This window comes from Leopardus geoffroyi, chromosome D1 (genome assembly GCF_018350155.1).
Source record: "Leopardus geoffroyi isolate Oge1 chromosome D1, O.geoffroyi_Oge1_pat1.0, whole genome shotgun sequence".
Lineage (NCBI taxonomy): Eukaryota > Metazoa > Chordata > Mammalia > Carnivora > Felidae > Leopardus > Leopardus geoffroyi.
The window spans coordinates 76,381,368-76,406,463 of record NC_059329.1 but is presented as its reverse complement, the minus strand read 5'-3'; the positions used below and the strand labels follow the sequence as shown (position 1 = coordinate 76,406,463).

At 46.0% G+C, this 25,096-nt stretch overlaps 1 protein-coding gene across 3 annotated transcripts in view; it reads right to left on the bottom strand.

The window, feature by feature from the left end:
- Positions 1-756: 756 nt before the first annotated feature.
- Positions 757-25,096, bottom strand: part of SLC6A5 (solute carrier family 6 member 5) — a 66,186-nt gene continuing 41,846 nt past the window's right edge. For all 3 annotated transcript variants that reach the window (XM_045484780.1, XM_045484778.1, XM_045484779.1), the window contains 6 exons: positions 20,767-20,879; positions 19,889-20,020; positions 18,854-18,953; positions 11,314-11,414; positions 6,606-6,773; positions 757-4,396 (listed from right to left, as the gene is read on the bottom strand). In XM_045484780.1, coding sequence (XP_045340736.1) covers positions 4,241-4,396; positions 6,606-6,773; positions 11,314-11,414; positions 18,854-18,953; positions 19,889-20,020; positions 20,767-20,879 — 770 coding nt within the window. In that variant the 3' untranslated portion in view covers positions 757-4,240. The remainder of the gene's footprint in view (positions 4,397-6,605; positions 6,774-11,313; positions 11,415-18,853; positions 18,954-19,888; positions 20,021-20,766; positions 20,880-25,096) is intronic.

Here is a 25,096-nt window from a genome sequence, read left to right as displayed (position 1 = left end):
AAAAAAAGACAAAACAGTTCCTAGTCAATTACTAAGTATCATCCTAACAATAAAATACACCTATAAGGCAAATGGTTACCTGAAGATGTATTTAATCCATGGCAGGCAAATCAAACCTCTGCTCTCAGAGATGATTCATGCCCAATCTGAAAATACTTTTCTCTTTGGCTGCAGGCTGCTCAGAGGTGATCCAAGCCAAGACCACAATTCAAAATTACTTGGCCTTTCTGTACAGTTGAAGCAAACTCTGGGAATGATAGGGAGCTTTGCTTTTAGAAATCCCAGGGACACTTCATGGAGAAATTACTATCGAGATTAAACTCACCCAAGCCTTTGCTCCCAGCCTGGAAGTTTCGTGTATGACACCCACCCAGTGTGAAACAGAGGAAATGTTCCTTTGCTGGCCTTGGCCTTCAGTGCCTGCAGGACAACCTGCCATACAGCATGCTCCCACTGGAGTCAGCTGCCTCAAAGATGAGTGTCACAAACCCAAATCCAGGTACGGCAGCAGCAGTGTGATGTTGCCATCAAGCACACATTAAGCAACCGTTATTGTGCAAGTCTCTGGGAAGAGGACGATGACTGATGGCCAAGGGAACAAAGAGGAAAGAAAAATTCAAATTTTAGGCATGGGAAGACCATGCTGACAGGTGAAGGTTGTCAGGCAGCACTGAGGCACATGTAGATAACAAAATAAGGACTTAGTTAAGGAAAACTCGACTGTAATGCAATATTAGCGTAAAGACAACCCAAGTCTTAGCCATTTAAAGATCATTGTATTAAATTATTTTTAAAGTGCTGCTCACTGAAGTACAAGTTACATTTCTTACACATTAAAAACACATGGGAAATTTCAAAGACGTTGAGATCGAGATTTTGCACTGACCACAACTTTCATGCAACAAATGAATATAAAAGAAACAAACAAAATAAAACCAGACTGGACACATCTGTACATGACAAACACACAGCCCTAAAGAGACTAAAAGTTACTAATACGCAAGACAAATATTTGCATAAGAAGCCACAACACCAACAGTTAAGAAATATACATTTTTTTTTCTCCTTTAAGGATATTACAAGGTTACTGCTTTTAACATATGGCTTTTGTTTTTCTCTGAATGGATTTCTGGCATTTGTCGGTGTTAGGAAATTATCTCACAAGTGGAAAATACCTCACCATTCTGCCCAGTAAAAACCAACGAAAATTTTTCCTCAGCAACTTGGTTTTTAACTCAGTTTGAAGGGGAATGCTCAAGGAGCCATTTTTGACAATGCCCTTCATTTTCTTACTCATTCATTTTTTTCTCATCCAATTGACTGTGGAAGAAAACACATAGCATGGAAACATCCACCTGGTTAGCATCCCAGCCAAGTGTGCGGGGGAAATGTGGCAAAGGTTGATACATGATGACGAATCAGCTTGGATGCTGAACACCTGTCTGCCAGGGAAAGCCTCAAAGTTGAACATGGCTAGAGAAATGGGTAAAAACAGAGTTTACAAAGTCACCGTTTCCAGATAAGTTCGGAACCTTTCACCTTTCAGCAAATTTTACATGAAAATTGGCAATTGTAGGGAAAGGAAAAACACTCTGGCTGTTCAGGGAACAGCTACTGGGTCTCAGCCTGGACAAATCTGGACAAACACAAATGTAGCTGCCTCCAACTGTAACATTCACAGCAGAATGTAGCTAGCAAGGAGGCCCCTGCCCTCACAAGTCAACTTGCAGTTCAAGTTCATATGAGACAAACCTGGCAGCAGCCGTCGGGTACCCCCCCCCACTTCTTTTAATCACGACAGCAATAATCAGCAGAAATGGGGTTGGCATCCAGCATTGGACTCCAGTTTTAGCCAAGAGGCGAGAGAGGGAAGCCAAAATTATTCGCCCTGACACAAACACACCAGTCCCGTGAGAGAATGCTAATTGATTTTGGCTCTTTTCTTCAGGCTTCAAATTGGAAAAGCTAGAGATAATTTCCAAACCTAAGTTTTTCCTCCCTGCCTCTCCAGCTCCACCAGTTATCACCTGGAGATGCTAATTTTCGGTACCACTATGTGAAATCTGCTACAGTAAGGGGGGCTCTCATCAATATGGCTTTCTTGGGGAGACCAGTGTTCATGGCAGACAAGTCACTATGGGAAACATGGGGGCATTTGAGGCCGCAGCTCAGGTTCCTAACACTGTGTCTAGGGGAAGCTCAGTTTAGTCTCTGTGATAGATTCTAGTAAGTTCTAGCTTTGGGAAATAGGCAGAAAAGGAGAACAAAGAGGGGAAGAACAAACAGGCACTGCAGACAAAAGAGATGAAAACCTACAGTTCAAAACCCATCTCTGTTTCCTTTTCTCCCATCCAAGTACTAACCAGGCCCGACCCTGCTTAGCTTCCGAGATCAGACGAGATCGGGCGCGTTCAGGGTGGTATGGCCGTAGACTCCGTTTCCTTTTCTAAAGTTTCCACAGGCAGTTCTCAAAAACGGGAAAATCACGTCAGTGTTGGCAAATGACAATGATATTTGCCCTAGAAAAAGAAGAGCTCGGTAAAATGAGTTGAGACCTCTTTTTAAACCAATGAAGTCATTTAAAGTAAAAACATGTTACATTAAGGTCTTTTGTTAGGGTTCACTGCTGTTGAACGGGATGAAAATGTCACATCAATATACAAGATTTAAACTGAAAACTTTGCCTGAGACCCTGTAACGTGACGACAAAGAAGAAAGTGATTGAGATGGTATCCCCTAAAGAAAACAATTTTAGGTTCAGATATTATTACTGTAAGGAAAAAAAAAAATCCAGACTACACTATTCTAAACTCACCATCTCTACAGTGATTCTTAAGATATTTATAAGGACAGAAATCACCACTAAGCATACAGACTACATGAACACATATCACATTTAAAAATCTCATATATGCATGTTCAGGATACAAGAAGATAATAAAGGTCACGGCTTCGCCAATCTCTGCAGACATATGATTCGCTCTCATTAGAGCACAGTTATGAGTAATGTGAATTGGGAAGTCTTAAAATTGAATCGGCTAAATGTAGTCTTAAAAGCTATAGTCTTAACTGGCTCACTTGCTACTTACCTAAGCTGTATTTACCAGAAATTTCTGTAAATACAGTGACCTAAAATGTACTACCAGCACATAGACTATCATGGTTGCTTTCAACTAAACTCTCCGTTTCTTTGATATCTCTATGACCACAGTTGGCATTTACTGTGAATGAAAAAGAGTAAAAATTGAGAAGTGTTCTGTCTTGTAGGAGGTTATGTCTTATATATAGAAAATATATGGACACAAACGGGTAAGTCTTGTTTTCCCCGAGGTTGGAAGACCAGGGATCTACAGCTCATAGAAAGACATTTTGAGGAGAAGAAACATGGGATTGTGACACTGAACCACGGCGTTAAATGTCATGTAGAAACTAGAATGGAGATCTGCTATGACCATACGGAGGCAAATTACAGGATGGCTCCTTGTGCACAGGCGGAGGAAATGATGAAGAGAATTCACAAATATAGTTACTTCAGAAAAAAGAAAAAGCAGAAGACAAGTGAAGGAAGAAAACTCTCCACTGAGATTCACAGTGTGCAGAGACAAGTCTCTGAGTTCTTGGCACACTTGAGACCGTTGGCCCAAATGAGGGAAAACAGATCCCCAATTGTAAATGGAAATCTACAATTGGACACCCCAGCGGTGTCTGCATCCACTGGTCTGTCTTATCCTAAACCATTTTCAGACCCCTGCCGACCATCTAAATATACCCTCCTAAACTTCCTGCATCTGAATGAAATCACTACATTGCTCAGCTCAGCAACACTATGGAGCCCAAACAACAGTCTTGTAATTCTGCCATTTTATATAAGCCTCCGTGGCACCACCAAGGACAACACACAGTGGATACCCCCGCCCGACCGGGTCTCGCGTACCTACTCGTGACTTCACCGGAAAGTGCCCACTCACCTAGTTGATCCACTCCTGCCTGGTAAAGCCTGAGCTTCCAACCCCTCTGGAAACTGACGCCATGGACACAGGCAAAGCGCCTCAAGTGGTCTGTCTAGCTCCTCACTACAGCATGCGACACCGTGTCCTACTTTTCTATATAACCATTCTCATGCATGGACATGAACCAAGACGTGAGGAGAAAGAAGAAAATGGGAAGAAAGCCGGGGAAAACCTTAGGGGAGGCAGAGAGGAAAAACAGGATCAAGTCTGGGCCATCCCATGCCATTGGACTAGCACTGGGTACCCAGTTCCAAATCCTTCACTGGCAGTTTGAGTCCCAGGGAAGAGGTTCCCAAAGGGTCGATCATGTTCTTGTAACGCTCCCCACGGTGCTGAGCTAAGAACGGGCCCCAGTCCGGCTGTGGCGAGCACACCAACTTCAGCCTCTGCAAAGAAGCCAAAGACACACAGGGTCACAGAAGTAACACGCCACCCCTCCCCTAGGCACCACCCATCTATCCCCAAACTGCTTGACACCACTTTTGCCAGAACCTTCCTTAGGCCAAGAGGTCCCCGGCCAAGAGAAGCGGTTAGGAAGATAGCCCTCTTAATTAACGAGGTCAAGGGACATTAAAGAGGAGACGTGCTTTGGTTCCCTTGAAGTTATTTACATCGCCCTGCAAGCAATGTAACAATTGCTCAGAGTTTGCCTTGCACAAGATTAACAGAGGATAAAGGACCCAGATTTTAATGATACATTTTTTCCTTCCGAATGAAGAGAATTCGCAAGCTTCTCTCTCCACTGCCAGACGCGGTCTGTAAAAGACATGCGCTCACCTCAGTTACTTTTGTTCCATAGTCCCAACAGTAGGTTGTTACATCAAAATAATTGGATTTTGTTTAGCATATTTCCCCAAAGTATATAAATGGCCGGGGAAAAAAAAACACAACCCCAAAAACACACTGCCAAGAGTGAGCAAAGATTTTAATTATCTGTTGACAAAAAATATATGCTCCTGACTCGGTTCAGCAGTGTAGGCGAGCCAGAAATAATGGGACTGTCTCTGATCCTTCAACTGAACTTTTTACAGAAAACATAATGTGATGGGAAAATTTTCTAGAAAAAAGTTAAGAAAACATATTTCAGACTCCATAAGGGGGAACAATTATATGTTTATTACCTATTAAAGTGAAGCTATTTCTTATAGCTGTTAGTTTAATCTCCCCTTAATCATCAGTTTGCAACCTTTGTGTCCCAAATCAACCATAATAAATTTATAGAACCAACTCATCAGTTTAGGGAATTTCGGCCTAAGACAAAAGTAGCAGAGGCTACACTAGCTTCTGTTCAAAGGGAATGAGATTTCTGGGTCAGTTGGTGGAAGGTTCATCTGGGGCAAGAGGGAGACAGCCCTGGGGGTAAAGGGGCCCACAGTAATTTACCTCAAGGGGACAGCAGACAATTTCCTGAGGATGCAAACTGGAATACCGCTTCAGTAAGGAGACTCCTACATTCCCTTTGTCAACTCTGTCTCCATTTTCAGTCCATTGATAATAAAAGCCACCCCCTCTGTGGGATGTTCCGGAGACCTCTCTTCCTCTTCTCAATCTGACCAAGAGCCAAGCCCATACGCCTGTTCTTCGCTGCCCTCTATTGGCAGGTGTTCCTTGGTCTATCCCAAGGCCTCTGAAACTTGAGTGTGCATCAGAATCACCTGGTGGGCTGGTTAAACTACAGACTGGGGGGGGGGGGGGTAGCGGGGGGGGTGGTTCCCGTTCCCCACCTCTGGTTCAGTGGAGCCAGCTGGAGCCTGCTCATTTGCATTTCCAACAAGCTCCCAGGTGGTGCTGATGCTGCTGGTCCAGGGCCAAACCCTGAGGAGCACCGGTCTGGTCCAAAAGGTCCAACCTCTGGATTTTCAAGACAGAGGCAGTGCTGATCTATACCTAGCACACCTGAGCCAGCGACTTCTCATAAGTAACAAAAGCCTGACGACACTTCACTGGTGGCTGAACAAGTGGCAATGCGTTCCCAGACACCCTGGAGTCAGGGTGGGGATTTTTTTTTTTTTTTTCTTTAGAAATGAGGAAAGTATCCATCAAGGGATTAACAAGGACAGGTCTCACCTCACACCAGCCATGCCCCGGACCTCTCATTACATTGTACGGGGATGGTGACATGTTCATGAGCTTGGACCCCTCAGCCATTCTAATACCAGTCCAACAGGAAGGGGTAGTGATTTAAAACGTAATGGGAATAGATGTTTGGAGGGAGAAGACTTGGACAGAGATGCACATCAGGAAAGCGGGAATCTGACATGTGGTTAAAAACCAAATATCAGATGTAAACTGTGGGTAAGGGGAGGGGGGGAGGGGAACTCCAGGAAAGAGGAGACATGATCCCTTATTCCCCAGAGCTGCCAGGGCAGTGAGGAAGAGCATAACAGCTTGGCCTGCGGATCGGCTAAGTCTCTCCATTAGAGGAATAATACATAATAAAAACGGGTTTAATAGAAACGGTGGCAACTGTGATCACTTAATCACCAAGTCTCCCTGGAGAATAAGTTTACCGAATCTGTTGTTTTTTAATGCACGGAGCTCTGAGAGCTTCTCCCTCGGGAGGGGATGGCAGGGAAAAGGAGCTGATGGAATTACCTCAATAAATCTGCCAGGGGCCAGATGCATTTTTATCACAAACATAATTGGAATCCAGATAACCGAACAGGCGAGCATCAGCCATCCGAGCACCATGGACCAGTTAGGGTAGCGATAAGAGCCATAGGTCATGGGCTCCCACTGGTAAAAGCTGAAGCAAAGGATAAACTAGGAAGAAAAGAGAAACACATGTGTTAGGCTGGTGATGTGAAGTGTTCATTCCTAACAGCCAGGTATTGAGCCCCTGCCATCAGTTTGCTGCTTTCCTATCTATGATCCCATGTTATATCCAGACCAACCCTGAAAGAGGTATTATTAATAATCCATTTTCCAAATGAGGAAACTGAATTTCAGGAGGAAGATGACACACACTTGGCCAGCTGCATTTGCCATCTCCTAGAACTGAGCAACGTGTATGGGTACACACACACACAGGCTGTGAAGACACTGTAAGGGCCATACATCAAGGGGACTGATGCGTGGAGCTGGGCGTATTTAAAGGGTTGTCTGTACTTTCTATAGTGGATAATCAAGCTTTTGTTGTGAGAAAGAATCCATTCAATGTATGTATTTAAAAAAATTTTTTTTAATGTTTATTTAGTTTTGAGAGACAGAGAAACAGAACCTGAGTGGGGGGGGGGGGGAGCAGAGAATGAGGGAGACACAGAATCTGAAGTAGGCTCCAGGCTCTGAGCTGTCAGCACAGAGCCCAACGTGGGGCTTGAACCCACGAACCGTGAGATCATGACCTGAGCCGAAGTCGGATGCTTAACCAACTGAGCCACCCAGGTGCCCCTAAATGTATGTATTTTAATATTTTTAGAAATGAGTTGATGGGGTGCCTGGGTGGCTCAGTCGTTTAAATGTCCTACTTCGGCTCAGGTCATGATCTCATGGTCTGTGGGTTCGAGGCCCTCGTCAGTCTCTGTGCTGACAGCCCACTCATGCTCTCTCTCTCTCTCTCTCTCAATTTCTCTCAAAAATGAATAAACATTAAAAAATAAAAACAAAAATAAATGAGTTGAATCTACCTTGACTTCTCCTTGAATGGGGAATGGCCCGTATCCAGGCGCTGCCTTTAAAGCTGGCAGAGTGAAGCCAGGAGTGGTTGGCAAGCAGTGACTGAGCCTGAAGCTGAGTCCTATAATAAACCATGGGGCACAGAGTGGGTGCACGGCGCACTCTCAACCGACTCAAGATGAACGGGCCGTGTCACCCAACAGTGGGCCAAGAGCCAAGAGGCCAGCAGGCTGATCTCGGTTCTACTGCTAACTAGAGGAGGGACCCTCATGTCTCAGACTTCTCTGCTACAAAATGGATATATTTCACACTGCGTACACAACACAGAGGGGCTTTCTGGGAACAATGGTCTGATATTTACTCAAAAGTCCCCTCTCAATTTGAAGAGAGGTGATGAGTCATTTTCTGCCCATTATCTGCATCACTGAACACTTCGGCAGGAGCAATGAGCACCCTCTGAAAGCAAGTTTAGAGCAGCTGAGAAGGAACAAGGGAACACCCATGGGAACCAGGGAACACAAAGAGAGGCACTGGAAAAGACAGAACAGGCGTTCTAACTGTTCTTGCCACACCTTTGGGGAGCACTGACCTGAGAAACTGTGTTCTTGCCCGTGTTCATAGCGGCAATATAGTGGCAGCCGAGAATAATGTACCTAATAACGATGACATAAGTCCTGCCTTCCCCCCCCCCCCACACCGTCCCACACATCTCATTCTATCTTAAGCAGTAAAACAATGGCCCAAAAATGATTGGAGGGAATTATGTCAGCAAAGATGATATATGCAAGTGTTTTAGAAAAGCATGAAGCACTATACAAATGTAAGGCATATCTATATTATTGCTGCAAAGCCCAGGCTGCTGGGCCAAGTGATTATTTCAATGCAACAATAATTCAATGTATTGATCTGAAGCAACATGAGCCTGAAGACGGCTGTTGAAAACGCTGCTCCTACGGAAAGAGATGCCTTACTCTAGGCCCCTTTTTAAACATTTGCCCTTAGAGTTATAAACTTTATTAACCAGTCTATTGGAAGTATGGCCTAATGTAATTATGGTAAGTTACTCCATTTCATTTACTATATAAATAGCAATACATCTGCTTATGTGTGCACATAATTCAGTAACGTGATCTGACTATGTATACAATAATTGCATGGGGAATATTTATAGCTCTATAAATCCAAGAAGGCACATATAAAAATGATCAATTTCATTTCAGAGGTTTCTAAGTAATTTAAACCCATAATCTCAGTTCATTCCAGCATACCACAAATACTCGCTTTACAGAAGGGCAAGTGGCAAAAAATAAGTGTTAGGCTTGGTCCTTTGGTACCCATTTCCAGTTGCACAAATTCCACATCAAACTTATGTGCGCACACCTGTTCTTGCCATAAATTTCCCTCTGCCAAGCCAACTTTGATAAAACCCTGCCTCAGACAAGCCTGGCCATGAGAGAGAATAATTTAACCACTGAGTCAGGCCCACCCTGACGTTTTGCTGATGGCAGCCAAGGAAGGAGAGAGGTACATCAGTTGACAATGGATTTGACCGCTTCTACTTGTCCATAGCTCCCAAACACAGAAGGGGAATCTGGATCAGGAGCTTTTCTGGGATCTCTACAGGTTTCTGATGGGAGTTTCATAATTGAAATCAAGAAAGCACAGCATGGTTGAGAAACTTTCTCAAAAAACACAGCAAGTCCCTGCAATTTCTTTTCCCTGACTCTCTGCTCACAGAGATTAGAATTATTTTAATTCCAAACTGGCCAAACTCCACTTGGAAATGAAAGCACTGAGTTTCTAGAAATTTATTAGAGTGTGGGCTTGAGGCCTACAAGCCCTGGATTCAAGTCTTAGCTCTGCCTCCTGAAAGCTTTGTGGCCTTGGTCAAGCTCCTTAGCCTCCCCGGGCCTCAGCTTACATAACTGTAAAATGGGGGGAAGAATCACCCACTAAGCAGAGTGGTCGGAAGCTTTAGGGGCAAAGTGCCTTCCTCCAAACAGACCTCCACAAATGGTGGTGCCGGTTCTTATGTTTATGTGATACGTTTCTGCAAAACATAATAAAATTCTCTGGAGCTTAATCTCTTCCAAGACAGGAAGGAAAGTCAGGTCTTGATTTCACCCAAGAATAAATCATATGTGGTGGTGACTGGGGGAAATGGTGAAGCTCAGGAGAGCCAGAGAATGTCCCCAGGCAGGAGAGTTTCAAAGTACCCCCCCCACCCCCCACCAATCAGGTAAATCTGAGCTCTTCATATACATTTCAGTCTTAAACTCAAGAAACTGGAAAATCCATTTTGATTCTTTTCACCCCTCGTGCCCCAGATCTAGTGGGACTTTTCTGACAAATTATCGCCTCTAAAATGTGAGCATTGATGTGGGCCTCTCAGTATGGTGTTCATGTCAGTGCAGAGGGAGATAAATGCTGAATGGTTTTTCTGTCTAAACTTATGTCTTTTCGGAAATCAGTTGAGGTGTTTTGATTAAAATTCACTCTGTGACAGTTAAAAAAAAAAAAAAGAGGGGCGCCTGGGTGGCTCAGTCGGTTAAGCATCCGACTTCAGCTCAGGTCATGATCTCACGGTCCAGTCCGTGAGTTCAAGCCCCGCATCGGGCTGTGTGCTGACCGCTCAGAGCCTGGAGCCTGTTTCGAATTCTGTGTCTCCCTCTCTCAGGCCTCCCCTGTTCATGCTCTGTCTCTCTCTGTCTCAAAAATAAATAAATGTTAAAACAAATTTTTTTAATAAATAAAAAATTAAAAAAAAAAAAAGGAAATACATATTTTCTTTACAATTTTACTTCATCCTGTCTTGTTTTCCTTTAGAGAACCTGGTGCTGAAGTTAATCAACGGTCTTAATCTGGTTTCCAGTGCCACCTGCCGGCTGCAACCAGAACTACAGCCAGCTTCCCGCCGCCTTGCTTTGATAGCACCCATCACAAGCCAGGGAAGCGGAGGAAAGGCAAGGTCGCGGTCAATTACTGTGCTTGGAGGGTGAATTAAGGCAAAGCCTTCAGCCTGTATCACAATAAAGGAAGGGACGGGATGTGCATGCAAGTCCCTATGCAGATTTACTGACACATGAAGGGCTCTGATCTTTAAGAAGATGAATGTCAGATGATCTCAAAATGTCATCGTCACACTTGAGGATGATGAGATAGTTCTCAAAAAACAATAAAAGTGAACCATAAAGGTCTAATTTATGCTATCTTGGTTGTAGAGCAGCTCTACTGAGTACTGGTTAAGAGCAAGAGTCCTGGAGCCTTTTGCCTGGGCTCGAACCCAGGCAGTGGTTGCTAATTATTAGGTGTGCAGTGCTAGGTAAGTCACATAGCCTCTGGGTGTCAGCTTCCTCATCTGTGAAATGGAGACGACTGCAACGCCAGCCCCACGAGGCTGCTGTGAGGGAGAGATGTGGTGACACACATAAAGTTCTCTGAACAGAGCCCGGACTGTGGTTAGCACGCAGGAAATGTGACTGTAATCTGCTAACAGTACATGAGGAAATGTTCTGTAAGGTTGCTCCAAACTGCATGAGTCACCGCTAAGCACCTTCAGGTGGGCCACTAGATCTCTCTGAACCTCAGTTTCCTCTTCCGGAAGGCAAGAATAATACACCTGGTTCAAACGTAAAGCACCACATACATAGGCGAGACCCAACTACACGATAAAGCGTGCAATCCTTACCGTTAAAATGGTTGGAGTTACAAACGCCCAGCAGACTTTCCAGAAAATGTTTGGCTGGAATCCAATCATCATTTCTATATCTTCACAGAATCTTTGCAAGCCTGTAAATAGACAAGTGGAGACAGCATGAGGTGCAGTGGCAGGGGGTTGGGGGAAGGGAGGGTAGAGGACAGGGTCTAGAGGCCCTCGCTCAAGTAAGTGCCATTGGCTAGGGATGGCCCCAGACTGGTGTCAGCATGACCCCTATTATGCAAGAAACCATCAGACAAATGATTCGCTGCCAGGAAGATTAGGGCAAACTGAACATTTAAATAGATATTAAATATGCTCTGCAGTGAGGGTCAAAAATGTCATCCCAAGGTAATATCTAAAAAGCTCAGTTGCAGTCTAGCCCAGGCGTCTCAGCACTGCCACAGCCAGGCACAGTCACCTGTGCGGCTGTTTTCACAGCTGGCCTTATGTGCTTAGCAACAACTTCGGCAAAATCCATTACGATCGTGGTCAATAAGCACAGTGTATTACGAAAGCCTTGGGATTTAGAGTGAGAGTCACTACATTACTAGTTTTTGTCCCCACCCTCCCAAGGACACTCTTCCATGAGCCAATTTATCTTCATTCTGTGTAAGATGGCAACGGCCATTGCCCATTCTGTTGGAGCTCAAAGGACTGCTGTCCTGGTCACTGATCAACTTCACTGAAGTATCAAGCAGAGGAGATGGTTATTCTCATGGCCGCACATAAGTACCATCCCCACACACTCACAGTTTATCAAGACCTTTAAGCTACTCCTTGGACGGAGGGGCCACTGAGGAAGGTTTTGGAAAGGGAAAGCTTATCACATTGTTTCCTGAACTCATCAGAAGCATGGCTTTCCCCCAAGTGTGGGTCGCCATGCTGATGGGACAGGAAAGCTCCCTGAATTCAAGCTTCAGTGAGTCAGTATTTCTGACCAGAGGCCCAGGAGCCTCAGCTTAAATCTCCCCATTCCTTCATCCTCTGGTCATTTATGTGAAAAGTGGGTACCCTGCAGGTCAAGAGGAGCAGAGGCACTCCTCGGGGAAAGCCCCCATTTCCACTATGCTTCCTCCTTTCAGGAATAATCCCTTGCACATCTTGAGACCTTTTTGTTTGAGACATTGGCCACTTGTTCCTCCAGTTCCTGGGCTCTCCCAACCCCCTTAGGTTTCTGGGTCCTCTGCCCTTAGCCCCATGAGGAGCAGGGGGATTCAGTTTCTGGGGGCTCCCCTTCCAGTCCTCACTTGCTATCTCTTACCCTTGGCCATCCCCTCCCTATGTAGCACCTGTACGAGCTGCCTTCACCTGACCTGTGCCCCTGTCCCCACCTCAGCCCAGAGTTATCCTCTAGCCTTGTCCCCTCAATGCCTGCTCTGTGCTGCATGGCAGCAGGAAAGAATAATGTGATATGAAAAAGCAATCTCTTGCTGGGGTAGAAAGCAGACTGGTATTCCTTCAGGGAACAAAATAGTTCATCTCAACCCCTCTTTTAAAAATGAGCCTGATAATATCCTATATCTTGATCTGGATGCTGGTTACCTGGGGGTAAAAATTCATTCAGCTGTACACTCAGTTTTGTGTTCCTTCCTGTATACACGATGCTATACTTCAATATTAAAGTTTACCCTCAAAAGTCCACTCTAGCCATCATCCTCAAAATAATAGATCCTGAGACCTTCCATAGTCCTCAGCTCCTGTTATTTGCTTCTACTCCATGCCAAGCCCAGACCCAGAATGTCAGCTAACTCTCATGATCATGAATCACTAGGCCCTGCTGACAGCAGCCATGATGGAGGACAGCCAAGCCTGAGGTTAGCTATAGAGCAGCCTGCTCTGGGAACGGTGTGGGACGTTCACCAAAGACAGCTGTTCTCAACTCACTCTAAAGTTTCTCAGGTCGCAGCTGAGCTTCCTATTCTATCTTAAACCCTGATCAGGGTCAATCACAATGTGGTACAAGGGAAAGAGTGCTGGATGGGGAGTTAGGATCTAAGAATTGAACCCCTGTTCTGCCTCTAATTCATGGTGTGATCTCAGGAAAGGTATTCTGTTTCTGAGCCTTTGTTGGTTTGCTGGGGGACTGGAGAGGTCAATCCATGACACAAAGAGGCTCCAGGTTGCTTCCTTATATTCACAGGCAAGAACTTCATGCCATGAGCAGCTGACCTGGCCCTCTTTGGATTTGTTATTGGTGCATGTTCTTTAGTGTTACCAAATGCCTTCAAATGAGTGGCCTCTCTGAGCAGTGAGGGGAGAAACTCAAAGGAATAGAAATCAAAGCTAAGGCCCAGAAAAATAGACATAAGACACTGAAGGAAGCCTGAGTGTTTAAAAAAAAAAGATTCTAGAAGTTTCTGCTATTGTTTTCAATTCTGTTACCAGATTATTGCTCTCCAATAGACCATCCCCAAGAGATGATGATGTACAGCTTGAATGGGAAACTGATTTGATGGAGCGCAGGGTTAGACCCGAGGAAGACACAGAGATGGCCTCCTATAGGAGGAGAGGGATGGTGGTAAAGAGCACTCCAGCTTTCCCAGAGGGGGAAGGAGCTAGACACAGAACTGTAGGAAGGGGCAGATGGGGGCTGCTCAGATTCAGCAAGAGGCAGAGTTTGATGCAGAGAGCATGGTGCTGGGATGGTGAGGGAGGAGGCTTGGGTTCCAGGGCCAGCTCAGTGTCCGGAAAGTCATGTCCCTCTCTGGGACTCACATGAGGGCTCTGGACACCTGGCCTTGGCCTCCCACTAGCTCCAGGTCCCATGATGGTTCTGCCCCTTCTGCCAACTTGTGGGCTGGCCCTGCAGGTATAGCGCAGGAGAATGGGCTGAGAGCCACCAGGCATTCGTCCTCCTGCCTCCCGCTCATTCCTGATCAGGCTCTCCAACCCTTCTACCCTGTGCTGGCTCTAAACCCAGTCCAGCGATACCCATCCCATGGCCGACTCACCCAAGTCCCCACCTGGGTCCCTTACTGTGTCAATGGCTACCTTCCTCTCAGGCCGTTGTTTATGTGGCTTCCTCTTCCTGCTCTGTTCTTTCCATTGACCCAAATCCCCCTCACCCTCAAGGCCTAACTCTTCTTTTTTTAAAATTTATTTGTTATTTGAGAGAGAGAGAGAGAGAGAGAGAGAGAGAGAGAGAGAGAGAGAGAGAAAGGGAGACAGTGCATGTGAGGGGCAGAGAAAGAAAGAGAGAGAGAATCCCAAGCAGGCTCCACACTGTGAGTGCAGAGCCCAATGCAGGGCTTGACCTCAAGACTCTGAGATCATGACCTGAGCTGAAACCAAGAATCAGATGCTTACCCGACTAAGCCACCCAGTCACCAAGGCCTAACTCTTGATAAAAGAATTGTTCATGGAGCCTGGGGCATATGCATAGGGACTTGCCTGCTGCATGATCTCGAGTCTGGAGGGGTAAGATAGGCTCCAAAAGGGATCTGAGCAACTGCTTGTTACTGAGTTAGCAGGAAAACAGCAGGAAAAATGTGGTAAATCATGGCTACTATTCTAGACTCAACAAACAGATTTGGGGCTCAGAAATTGGTTCCCACAAGCTCCTTATAACCATCCAATCCTAAACTGAGAAATAAAAACTTGTTTCAACCAACCAATCATTTTCACCCATGCAGCTTTGTGGCTTCTGTCTTTATAAACCATACCCTTGCCCTTGGTCTAAACATGATCTTCAGGGGGCTGCTCTCCCTCCTGTGCAGCCACAGCTGGCCTCCAGGCATGTGAGCTGTGCACTTGTACAGGGCCCCACACTCAGAAGGGTGCTGCCCCTGGATTAATGGCCTTTGGTTGCCATCTTGAAATTCTTAGTACATTTTTAATGAGGGGTTCCACATTTTCACTTTGTACTAGGTCCCACAAGTTAGGCCTCTGGCACTGTGTGTACCTCAAATTGCTCCTTCATAATGAAGGCCCCATCTCTAAAAGCCAAAACCCTATGTGTTAGCTCATATTTTTCCCACCTTGGTTACCAATAAGCTCAACACTCACTAAATCTCAGTCTTTATTTTCTTTTATATCTTTTTCTCTCTCAGACAGTACCTTCTTGAGATTTTTCCTGGCTATTCTGGCCCTCCTTTATCTTTGGGCAGCGAACGCTCCTGACCAGGGATGTGCAGCTTAGTCCTGACCTTCCTCTCAATGTTAAGTGTGAAGTGGCCTTACTCTTCCTGGAGCTATCTGGCAAGTCACCTGAATATCCCTCCCCACCTTCCTAGGAGCACACAGGACATACAGTAAGCACCTAATAAATACCTGTTCATTTACTCACACATTTACCTGTGTGAGTTATTAATGGACTGCAGCCTGTCTTTCCTAATGTTTACTGAGCCCCAGCAAATGTTGCTGGGGGAATTTGCACTCTGAATGAGAGGCAGACAGTGACATTTCAGTCAACAATGTTCTTAAAGAAGGTGGAGTCATGAGGAACAAAGTTAAGCTTGCATGCGTAGAGTTCTGGAGAGACTTGGTTGTTTTGTTTTGTACTACAAAACCCTCGATGAGTTCGGCCTGCAGGATGGGTAACAAGAATTGAAGAAGGACATATTCCATCATGTAAAAGCCACTGTTTGGTGTGAATCTAACATCCCTCATGAGGATGTGGAGAAAGACAGTCTGGGGGCTGAGATATGAAACAAGTAACTGACCAAAGTTGAAAACACAAGCAAGATAATTTAACATATTGCAACTTAGAGGAAACACACAATGTAGAGTCTAGCAGATAGCAGACAGGAGGTCTTTGTGATAGCAGTTCAGGTACAAGGTCCCCCAGACAGAAGTCTCCTGAACTGATGAGCTCCAGGAAGGTACAAATCATTTTTTCCAAGTGACTCTATTTATTTAAAAATCTCTTAAAGGGATCTCACCTACACAGAACATAGGGAGTTCCACTTTTCAATCTGGATCCCTCAAACCCAGATATTGGCCTTTGAGGAATCCTGACTGCAGAACCTGAATCAGCTACTCAAATCCAAAGATAAAACTTGCAAAGTACACCCACCATATTTTATGTGTTCAAATGACCTCTTCCTCCTCTGGAATCTTGAGTCTAGAGACTATCAGAACCAAAAAGAAAACACAAATCTCTGCCATTCACTTGCTTAGTCAGGAAGGGAGAGCCTCACATCAGTCAGGTTCATTTTCATTCTTCACAGGTCTATGTTAAATGGCCTTAGACTAACTTTGCATTAGTCTGGCCTCATCGTCTGAGTAAAGAACATACCACTTTCTGGAGTATAAATTATATATATGTTCAGGCTTTTCCTTTCTTCTAAGATTCACTTCTTAATATTCTATCCAGATATAGGGCACCTGGGTGGCCCAGTCAGTAAAGTATCTGATTCTTGGTTTCAGCTCTAGTCATGATCTCATGATCTCACAGTTTCGTGAGTTCGAGCCCTGCATCGGGCTCCATGCTGACAGTGCAGAGCCTGCTTGGGATTCTCTGTCTCCCTCTCCCTCTGTCCCTCCCTGACTCAAAATAAATAAATAACCTTAAAAAAAAATCTTAAAATTCTATCCAGGTCCAAATCAGAGGTTCATGCCCACTTACTGTGCTCACCCTGAGCTCAACACAGAGTCGGCCTGGTTCTGGAGGCTGCTAAGCGCCAGCTCTCTTAGAGTCCAGATAATTTTCTTGATGGTCCCAGAAAAATTAGCACAGCTCAGGGACTAAGGCACTCAGGGTTTATTTTTCCTTCCGAACCAAGAAATCTACTATCAGATTTATAATGGGGAGGGGGTGCAATTTCACTTCTAAAAACAGAAAATTTTAAAGGCCTCTATCTTAATGATATATGTAATCCACACTGGGAAGCACTGTTTTATAGAATCGAATTGTGCAAGTGTGCCTTTTGTGGCAGTCGGCAGTAAGGACACAGAGTAGAGGAGGTCGAGACAGCTCTCTGCACTTGGTCCAAGGTTGCAAATGAAGTTCCGTCCTGACTCTGCCAGCGGACCACCACGAGGGGCTGTGTCTCCAAAAGGGGGCCTCTGGGCCTCTTCTTGCCTCTCTGTGGCAAAGCCTTTGGTGTCTGGGCACAGAGCTAAGATTCACAGTGGTACATTGACTGGGTTCCTGCCAGTGTCTGCTCAGGTAGAAGGCTCTCTGACACTTCACCCTGACTCAACGGCAGGTCGTCAATCTGCCTTCACTGCCGACTCCAGGCTATCTTTTCCGCCCAAAGTGCTGGCCCCATGTCTCTGGCCAGCAGAAACTAAACTCTCCCGGCAACGGGGATGTGATTTCTAGACTGAGACCAATGTCCCTTCCACCAACACCCAAATGACTGTAGTATCTTCCTGTTTCTAGGGCACCCAAGTTTTGCACCCAAGACGTTTCCTTTTCACATCGTGATCATCACCACCACCCCTCCATTTTAATGAAGTTTTCAGGAGAGCAAGAAGCTGTTGAGCACCTGTCAGGCAGGAAATTAACAAAAAGCAAGATGCTCCTACCAACGATAGATACCTGGCTGTACAGTGAAGTTTTCTGGGCCCCCAGCTTTAATTAAAAGGGGGAGTTCTGCAGAGTTGTCTGGCCTGACCCCTCTTCCTCCAGACATTTGTCCTTTATGTGTATCGTGTGTTCCAAGTGATACCCTGCATTTCTTTTTAGTTTAGAGCATGCTGCTATGTCTTTTTGGTTTTAATATACAAATAGTCTCTACTGGCATTGTTCACATTCCTGGTTCTGGTGACCTTATCTATGTTAGGGAGGCCTTAGTCTGTGGATGGTTCTAAGACTTCCAGGTACGGAGAAGTCATTAGTGCCTTGAACCCAGTAGGGCTTGCTTGTGTGACTGGCAGTGCACACAAGGGGGCCAGGAGATCCCCTGGTGAGACACCCCCCCACCAAGCACAAGCACCTCCACACAAAAGGCAAAGATGGCATTTGCTGCCCTACCTTCCTATTGTTCTTGATAATAGCCCCCATTAATTACGGGATGCAGGTTGCCATGGTGATAATAGGACAGACTAAACTGTAAGGAAACTGGAAGTTCATTCCTGGGAAAAGCTCAGATTGAGTTCTTGCATCACAGACTTCCATTATGTTAATAAAGTTTCCTAAAACCAGCGAGCCTCGTGGCCTCTTTTCTCATTGTGGTATCTGAGACCCAGCCTTGAAGCTACTTCTTGCCTCAAGCTCGATGAGGATTGCAAGACCAGGAAATAATTTCACACCTGCAAAGCAGCTTTCCTCCTCCCTCATCTGGCCACGTCCACAGATCCTAACTCATCACGTGTCAGACCATACCCAAAGGCATGGTCTTAGGAGTTTCTGAAACAAAGAGGGATTTCTGAGTTTCACCATCAGCCACCTTTTGCTTCTCAGTTAAATTCGGGTCACGGTGGTCCCGAGGCAAATTTGGAAATAAAGGTGCAGCCCTCTTATGTTTCCCAAAGAGCCGCAATTAAACCTGTCATTATCTTATTAAATATGGAAAACCCACTTGCCACGGATGACTTATGACACTAAGTCCTCCCTTGGCAGTCAGCATGGCGATCTCCTTACCGTACACGTAGGAGATCCCCACAAGCTCAAAAATGGCAATGATGACGAGGGCGTAGGACGCGGCATACGTGTCCACAAGCTGAAACATGTAAATTCCGCCCTGGTAGGTAAAAGAAAACGATCAACACCAGTGGGCTTGGATCCTGGCTCTTCCCACTTAGAACAGCCAATCCTTGCCTTGTGGGGAGGAGAGTCAGATACAAGCAGGAGTCAAAGGCTCTCCCCTCCCCTCCACAGTGGTAACCTAATCCCAGTCTAGTATGCAGGCTGGGGGCCTTGCCATGTTAGCAAAGCAATTCCTCGAGAGACTCTGAGCCAATCAATAAAACAAGCACAGAAAAGTGATCTAACATCTCACTCTTAAAAGGCAAAGGTCAACATCTGAAGACGTATATGTGAAAGCAGGCAGATGGTTTCATTTTTGCCTTAAGCAATAGACAGCTCTACCCCTAAATCTGCACTCCCCTGACCTTCATATGACCTTTAGGTGTCATTGGGCATTCCTCACACATCCCCCTGCACCTTTACCTGGCTCTTTGTGCCTCTCCATAACAGATGAGGCTTAGAGACAATCTTATGCCAATTCATCATTTTACAGATGAAGAAACTAAGGCCCAAAGTAGTGACTTGCTCAAGGTCACAGAGAGAGAGAGAGCGAGCAAAAGCAATACGTATACTGAGCGAGCTAACGTGCAGGACTAGAAGGAATCCAATAGCTGTTTGACTCCCGTGTGTAAGGAGTAACCAACTGGGAATTTCTCTGGTCAGTAAATTTGGATTTTCATGTATTCTATTTTCTTAAAAGTAGGACACACCTGCCTTGTTGGCTCAGGGAAGCAACATCTCAATTATGAAGATGCTACAAGCAACACTAGTAGCCAAGGTGACGGGTTTTTATCTGTGGCCAGAATCCCTCATGACTGGGTGCTGTCCACACTGGAATGGCAGTGACTCGGCTACTACTCTGAGTCTCGAGCAGATAGCCATCGGGCCCCCACGTGCCCCACCCCAGCACGTGGCCAGCAGGCAGCTCACCTGAGTGATCATCGGGAAGCCCATGATGAAGAAACAAATGCAGCAGCCCAGAGTGAAGACCGGCTTGTGTGTGCGCAGGTACTTGGGGAACTCATCTGAGATGGAGGTCACGATCGTCTCGATGGTGGCAAACTGGAACGGTGCCAGGAGAGGGGCATCTGAGACAAACCACCCAACCCAAAAGGTTCCCAAGGTCCTTTGTGTTTCCCACCGGGGAAAGAGGTATTTTCATGAGGTTTGGTTCTTAGGACTGCATTCCCCTGATGGGTCTAAAAGGCTTTGTTGGGGTCCAACCCACAAGGCCAGCAAGGGGAATCCAAAAGGATGTGAGCTCTAGAAACTGCATATCCAGCCCCCAGAGACTGCACACACTCATCCGTCAGGACATGTGAAGCTTCACTTGGTATTCATGAGATGTAAATTCCTTTCCTCCAGTTTACCTCGAATTTGATCTTCAACTTGAGGAAAACCCCTCTTTGCGCCAACCACTAAAGTCTGAGCCCCTGCCAGCAAGATTTGTGGCAGTCTCAGCCCCACGGCAATCTCCCTAAAATCGACTTCATATTATTCCCCCTTATCCAGCCCTACAGAATTTGCATTGGCAAAGTGACACCAAAGATGGAAGTCCACAGGCTAAAACTTGCATGGAGTGGAGGGAAGGAGAGGGAACGGCTTCTTTGCACGACCCCACGAGTCACCCATGAATACAAAGTTGTCCTGAGCCCTGGACAGGTACCTCACCATCCTACATTGCTCGGGGAAACATTCAGAAACTACCAAGGCCAACCTGGCCACAGGCTGCACAGAGGAAGCAGGCGAGGGGGTCTTCAGGAAGGGCCTCGGGCAGGCTCTTCCTTTGATAAGGGGACGCGGCTCACCATAGTGTCAAGTCCAAGAGTGAGGAGCATCAGGAAAAAGATGATGGCCCAGAATGGAGAGAGGGGCAGCCTGGTTAAGGCTTCTGGGTAAACCACAAATGCAATGCCTGGTCCTGAAAAGGAACAAGACAGATGACTGCACACAGGCCCAGCTCCAGACCCCCTCCTCCTGGAAGGAAGCCCACAGGGGCCTCTCCACAGACATATTATATGCTGCTTCCACTGGTTGTTTTTCTTCATCTCCTTTCACTTCCCCAGTTAGACCTCAAACTCCTTGAAGGGAAGGACTAAGGGAATCAGGCCCACACTTCAGTGAACTCAGAGGTGGGCTAAAAATAGTGCCACAGCAGAAACTCAGACTCCAAGGCCAGGCTGTATCCCACACATATGCCACAAAACCCCCCATCTCTGTGTTGATGAGTTGGGGGAGCGTATATAATAATTACCCTGTAGAACAGTGATTCTCAACCAAGGGTGAGTTTAGGCCCCCACCCCTGACCCAGGGGACGTTTGGCAATATCTGGAGACAATTTTGACTCTCACTACTGGGGTGGGGGATGATTATTGACATCTCGAGGGCAGAGGCCAGGGATGCTGCTAAATATCCCTCAATGCACAGGACAGTCCCCATGACAAAGAATTATGCAACCCAAATGTCAATAACACTGAGGTTGAGAAACCCAGCACTAGGTTAGACCACCACGAATGACATCATTTCCTGCCTTTCACAGTCTTTCCTCCTAGTCACTCCTCCAGGAGAAACCTTTTGCATAAATCATGAATCCATCTACTGCTTTTATTATCTTGCCTTCAAAGGCTTGGTAAAGACAGGGCTACATCAATCCACAGATAATTAGTTGGGGAAAGGGAGCTGTGAGACACAGTGTAAAGGTTAAAGGAAATTGGACTCTAATGGTCAGACAGATCCAGGTCCAAATTCAGACTCTAGGACTCCAGCTATGTAACTCAAGATAAGCCATTTCATTTCTATAAGCCTTAATTTTGCCCATCTGTCAAATGGGAATAACAAAAATACCTCACAGGGTGTTTATGAGGAACAAATGAGACAGCACAGGCACAGCACTGAGACCAATGCCTCGCACATCATCAGAACCCACAGATTATTCACTGTGATTATGAGTGGACAAGGAACTTGGAAACTAGCGGTTCTGATTCAGGGTTTTCAGCAAATACAACACGTGGCCTTGGCAGAGGAGGTTTGAGCTGCCATTTCTCTGCTCTCACAAAGACTGCCAGACATTCCTACCTGCCTCATAGCCTCACTGGGAAGATTACTGTGACCCACGATCGCTAAAGACCCAGCAGTTACAGATTTCCTCGTAAATAGAAAACTAAATGATAGTGGCAGAGACAAGCGAATGCCAGGTTAATCCACAGCCACCGCACGTTTGGAAATCAGATATTGCAGCACCTGGAGTTTTTATAACTCAAGCATAACAGCACTTTTTTAAACTGGAATTTATCAGGTTGTTAGTTCCTAATGTTGCCGAGGGCCTTGGGGTATTTAAAATATAAAGCCTTGAATGCTTAAGATACCCCCGCTTTATGCATTTATTGAACAGACGGCACAGCCAGCCTCTGAAGGCTTCCTATGTGAACCATAAAAGTCTGTATTAAACTACAGTTCAAAATAGGTCTCAAATGCAGAACACCAAGGAATCCAGTTTAGTGCACTGGCGACAGCCGGGCCCATAAAGCGGACAAGAAGGTCTTGAAACGGCCACGACACGAGGACCTGGTTGATTGCTTTAACAGGATTTGGCCCTTTGGGCTTTACTGCTTTTTCAGGGGGCAGGAAATGATTTCAAAATATTCAGCCTGCTTCTATTACATCTGCCTCCCTGAAGTACACAGGTGAAGGCATCACTTTCAGCAAACTCAGTGTATCTAAGGTGGCTGGGAAGTGGATTTTTTTTAAAATACATTTTTATATTACTTTGTAGAGTTCAGGGTTTTTTTTTTCTCCCCCACTGGAAAAATGGATTGACTGAGCCCCAGCAGAGTTTTCCCCAAAGAGGCCCTTATGTCCCATAGAGTCCGAGTCCTGTTCCTCTCCTCTCCCACTGGGAGGCAGTATAGCCCAGTGGCTGGAGGGCATACTCCATTTCCCTTGTGGACTGAAAAACTGGCTCTTCCTCTTGCCAGCTGTGGGACTTTAGATGAGGCTTGTTCTCTCTGGACAGACATCAGTTTCCTTACCAATGTGGATAATAGTACCCACACTGGGCTCAGAACAATGCCTGGACATAGTGAGAACTCAGTACGCAAAGATCGTCAATACTCTTCCTATGAGAGGGGATCAAAGAGGTTCTGCATGTCAGCAACTTGGACAGGAGGTCTCTGTCTTGCTTTATCCTAGAGAGTCTCTAAAAACACAACCAGGGCTCTGGCCAATGCAATACAACTGATCACAACACACTGGATACGGCCACTCTGCTGGGAAGCCTATTACGAATGGAAAAGTTCTCAGAGGGTACACTGCCTGAACTGTGCCTTTGGAAGGAAGGACTGGCATCCAGGTGATAGACAGACAGTTGGATGGATGGTCAGTCCTGTTTGAGAGTATTCATTTTGATCAGCAGTGTCTCTGAATGATTAGGGACCTAGATCTGGGAACTCTAAATCCAATATGCACATCTGTGTTCATCTACTCTAGTCTAACCCAGTCTATCTGAGGGTAGATGAGCATTTCTGCTGCTGATAGAGCTTCTGGTTGGATTCTGACCAAGAGTTTCAGCTCCACAGGCAGCAAAGAAGGTGGTTGGCAGGTGACCCTAAAGGTTGATTTCCCAGGCAGGTGCTTTTCTGGGGTAGATGACTGAGAACATGCCCCCTTCCCTATGCTCATTGTAAAAGCAGAGGACAGCTGGTGTCATCACTAATCCCATCCTCAGCTTCCCCCAAACCGATATGGCTGAGATGTACAGCAATGACTTTGACAAAAATGCCTCCCTAAGAAGGGAGTGGTAAACAAAATAGAATATTGTTAGGTCACTAAAGATAACTTGTTTTGGAGTAAAGACCAAAACACAGTTACTAGTGTTGGGTCAGCAAAAATGTACCCGATGTCTGCATGCCAACATGGCCCAGCTAGGAGGGGGTGGGGCTGACAGTGACTGCGGGCCCGACCCCAGATGTCTCTCCTGGATTCTGCATAGCATCCATCATACCTGAGAAAATCAGACATCCTGCCAATCACATTTAAGAATGTGTGTAAACTCAGATGAAGGGATAGCTGCCCCAGGGGGTCTGAGAGGAGGCCTTATGAGCCAGTGCCCACTCCCTCATGCGGAATGAGGCACTCTGTCCCTGTGCCAGTGACAACCAGAGATTTAACACATTAGAACCTGTAAGAAGTGCTCTTCTCCCCATTTAATCAGAGGAAGTGAAAAAAATCTGGAAAGGGGAAGTTTTCAGAAAGAAGCATGGGCAATTGTCTTAGTCTTTCTTTATAAAGGAAAAACAAAATTGTGTTTGGGTTTTAGCGACAGGTGCCTCCAAATCCTTTTCCTGGGGCAGGAAAGAGCTCAGAAGAGTTAGCTAAAGTGGCCACACATCTCAGGAATCATAACCCTGCAACATGGCCACTGGCTCACGATGAGCTCAGGAATGTCACAAAACTCACAGACACTTCAGATCTGCTAAAAAGTGAGCCAGAACCTCCCTGCTCCAGCTACTCTGCTTAGAGGAAATGAGGACAGCTGGGGTGCACAGGCACCCCCCCCCCCCCAGGACAAGGCCTTCTCTCCTCTCCCTCCCCTCCCTGCTCCCCGGGGACTTGAGAGGTTTCAAGGAGGGCAGGGGGGTAGCATTCACTCAGCAACTCTAATTTAATGCAGTGCTGAAGAACCAAACACCCTGGGGGGTTAACATTCTCTCCTGGTATAGGTAATTACTCCCCTGGAGTATGCCAGCTCTTTAACTCTTTGAGGCCCACTGTGCACCAGCAGCATCACTGAAGCCCTAATTAATTATCCTTGGGGAGCCAGCAGAGAGCCCAGCAGCAGCCCGAGGAGAAGGTGACATTTCTAGGGCTTAGTTCCCTCAAGTGCTCGCATTGGAGCATGATCTGGGAATGGCAGTGAGCTCCCTGAAGGAAGCCCTGTCCTGTCCCCACAGTCCCGGTGCAGTTCCAACACCAAGGCATCCCACGAACATCTGGTTAGAGAATGACTGAAATGACAGACAGTAGCCACAATGAAATCCCTTAATCACGGGATCCTTTGTGGAGTAAGGCTGGGAGGAAACAAAGAGTTAAATAAAAATATTAAACACTATCTACAAAAACGCTGTGCTGGAAATACAGATT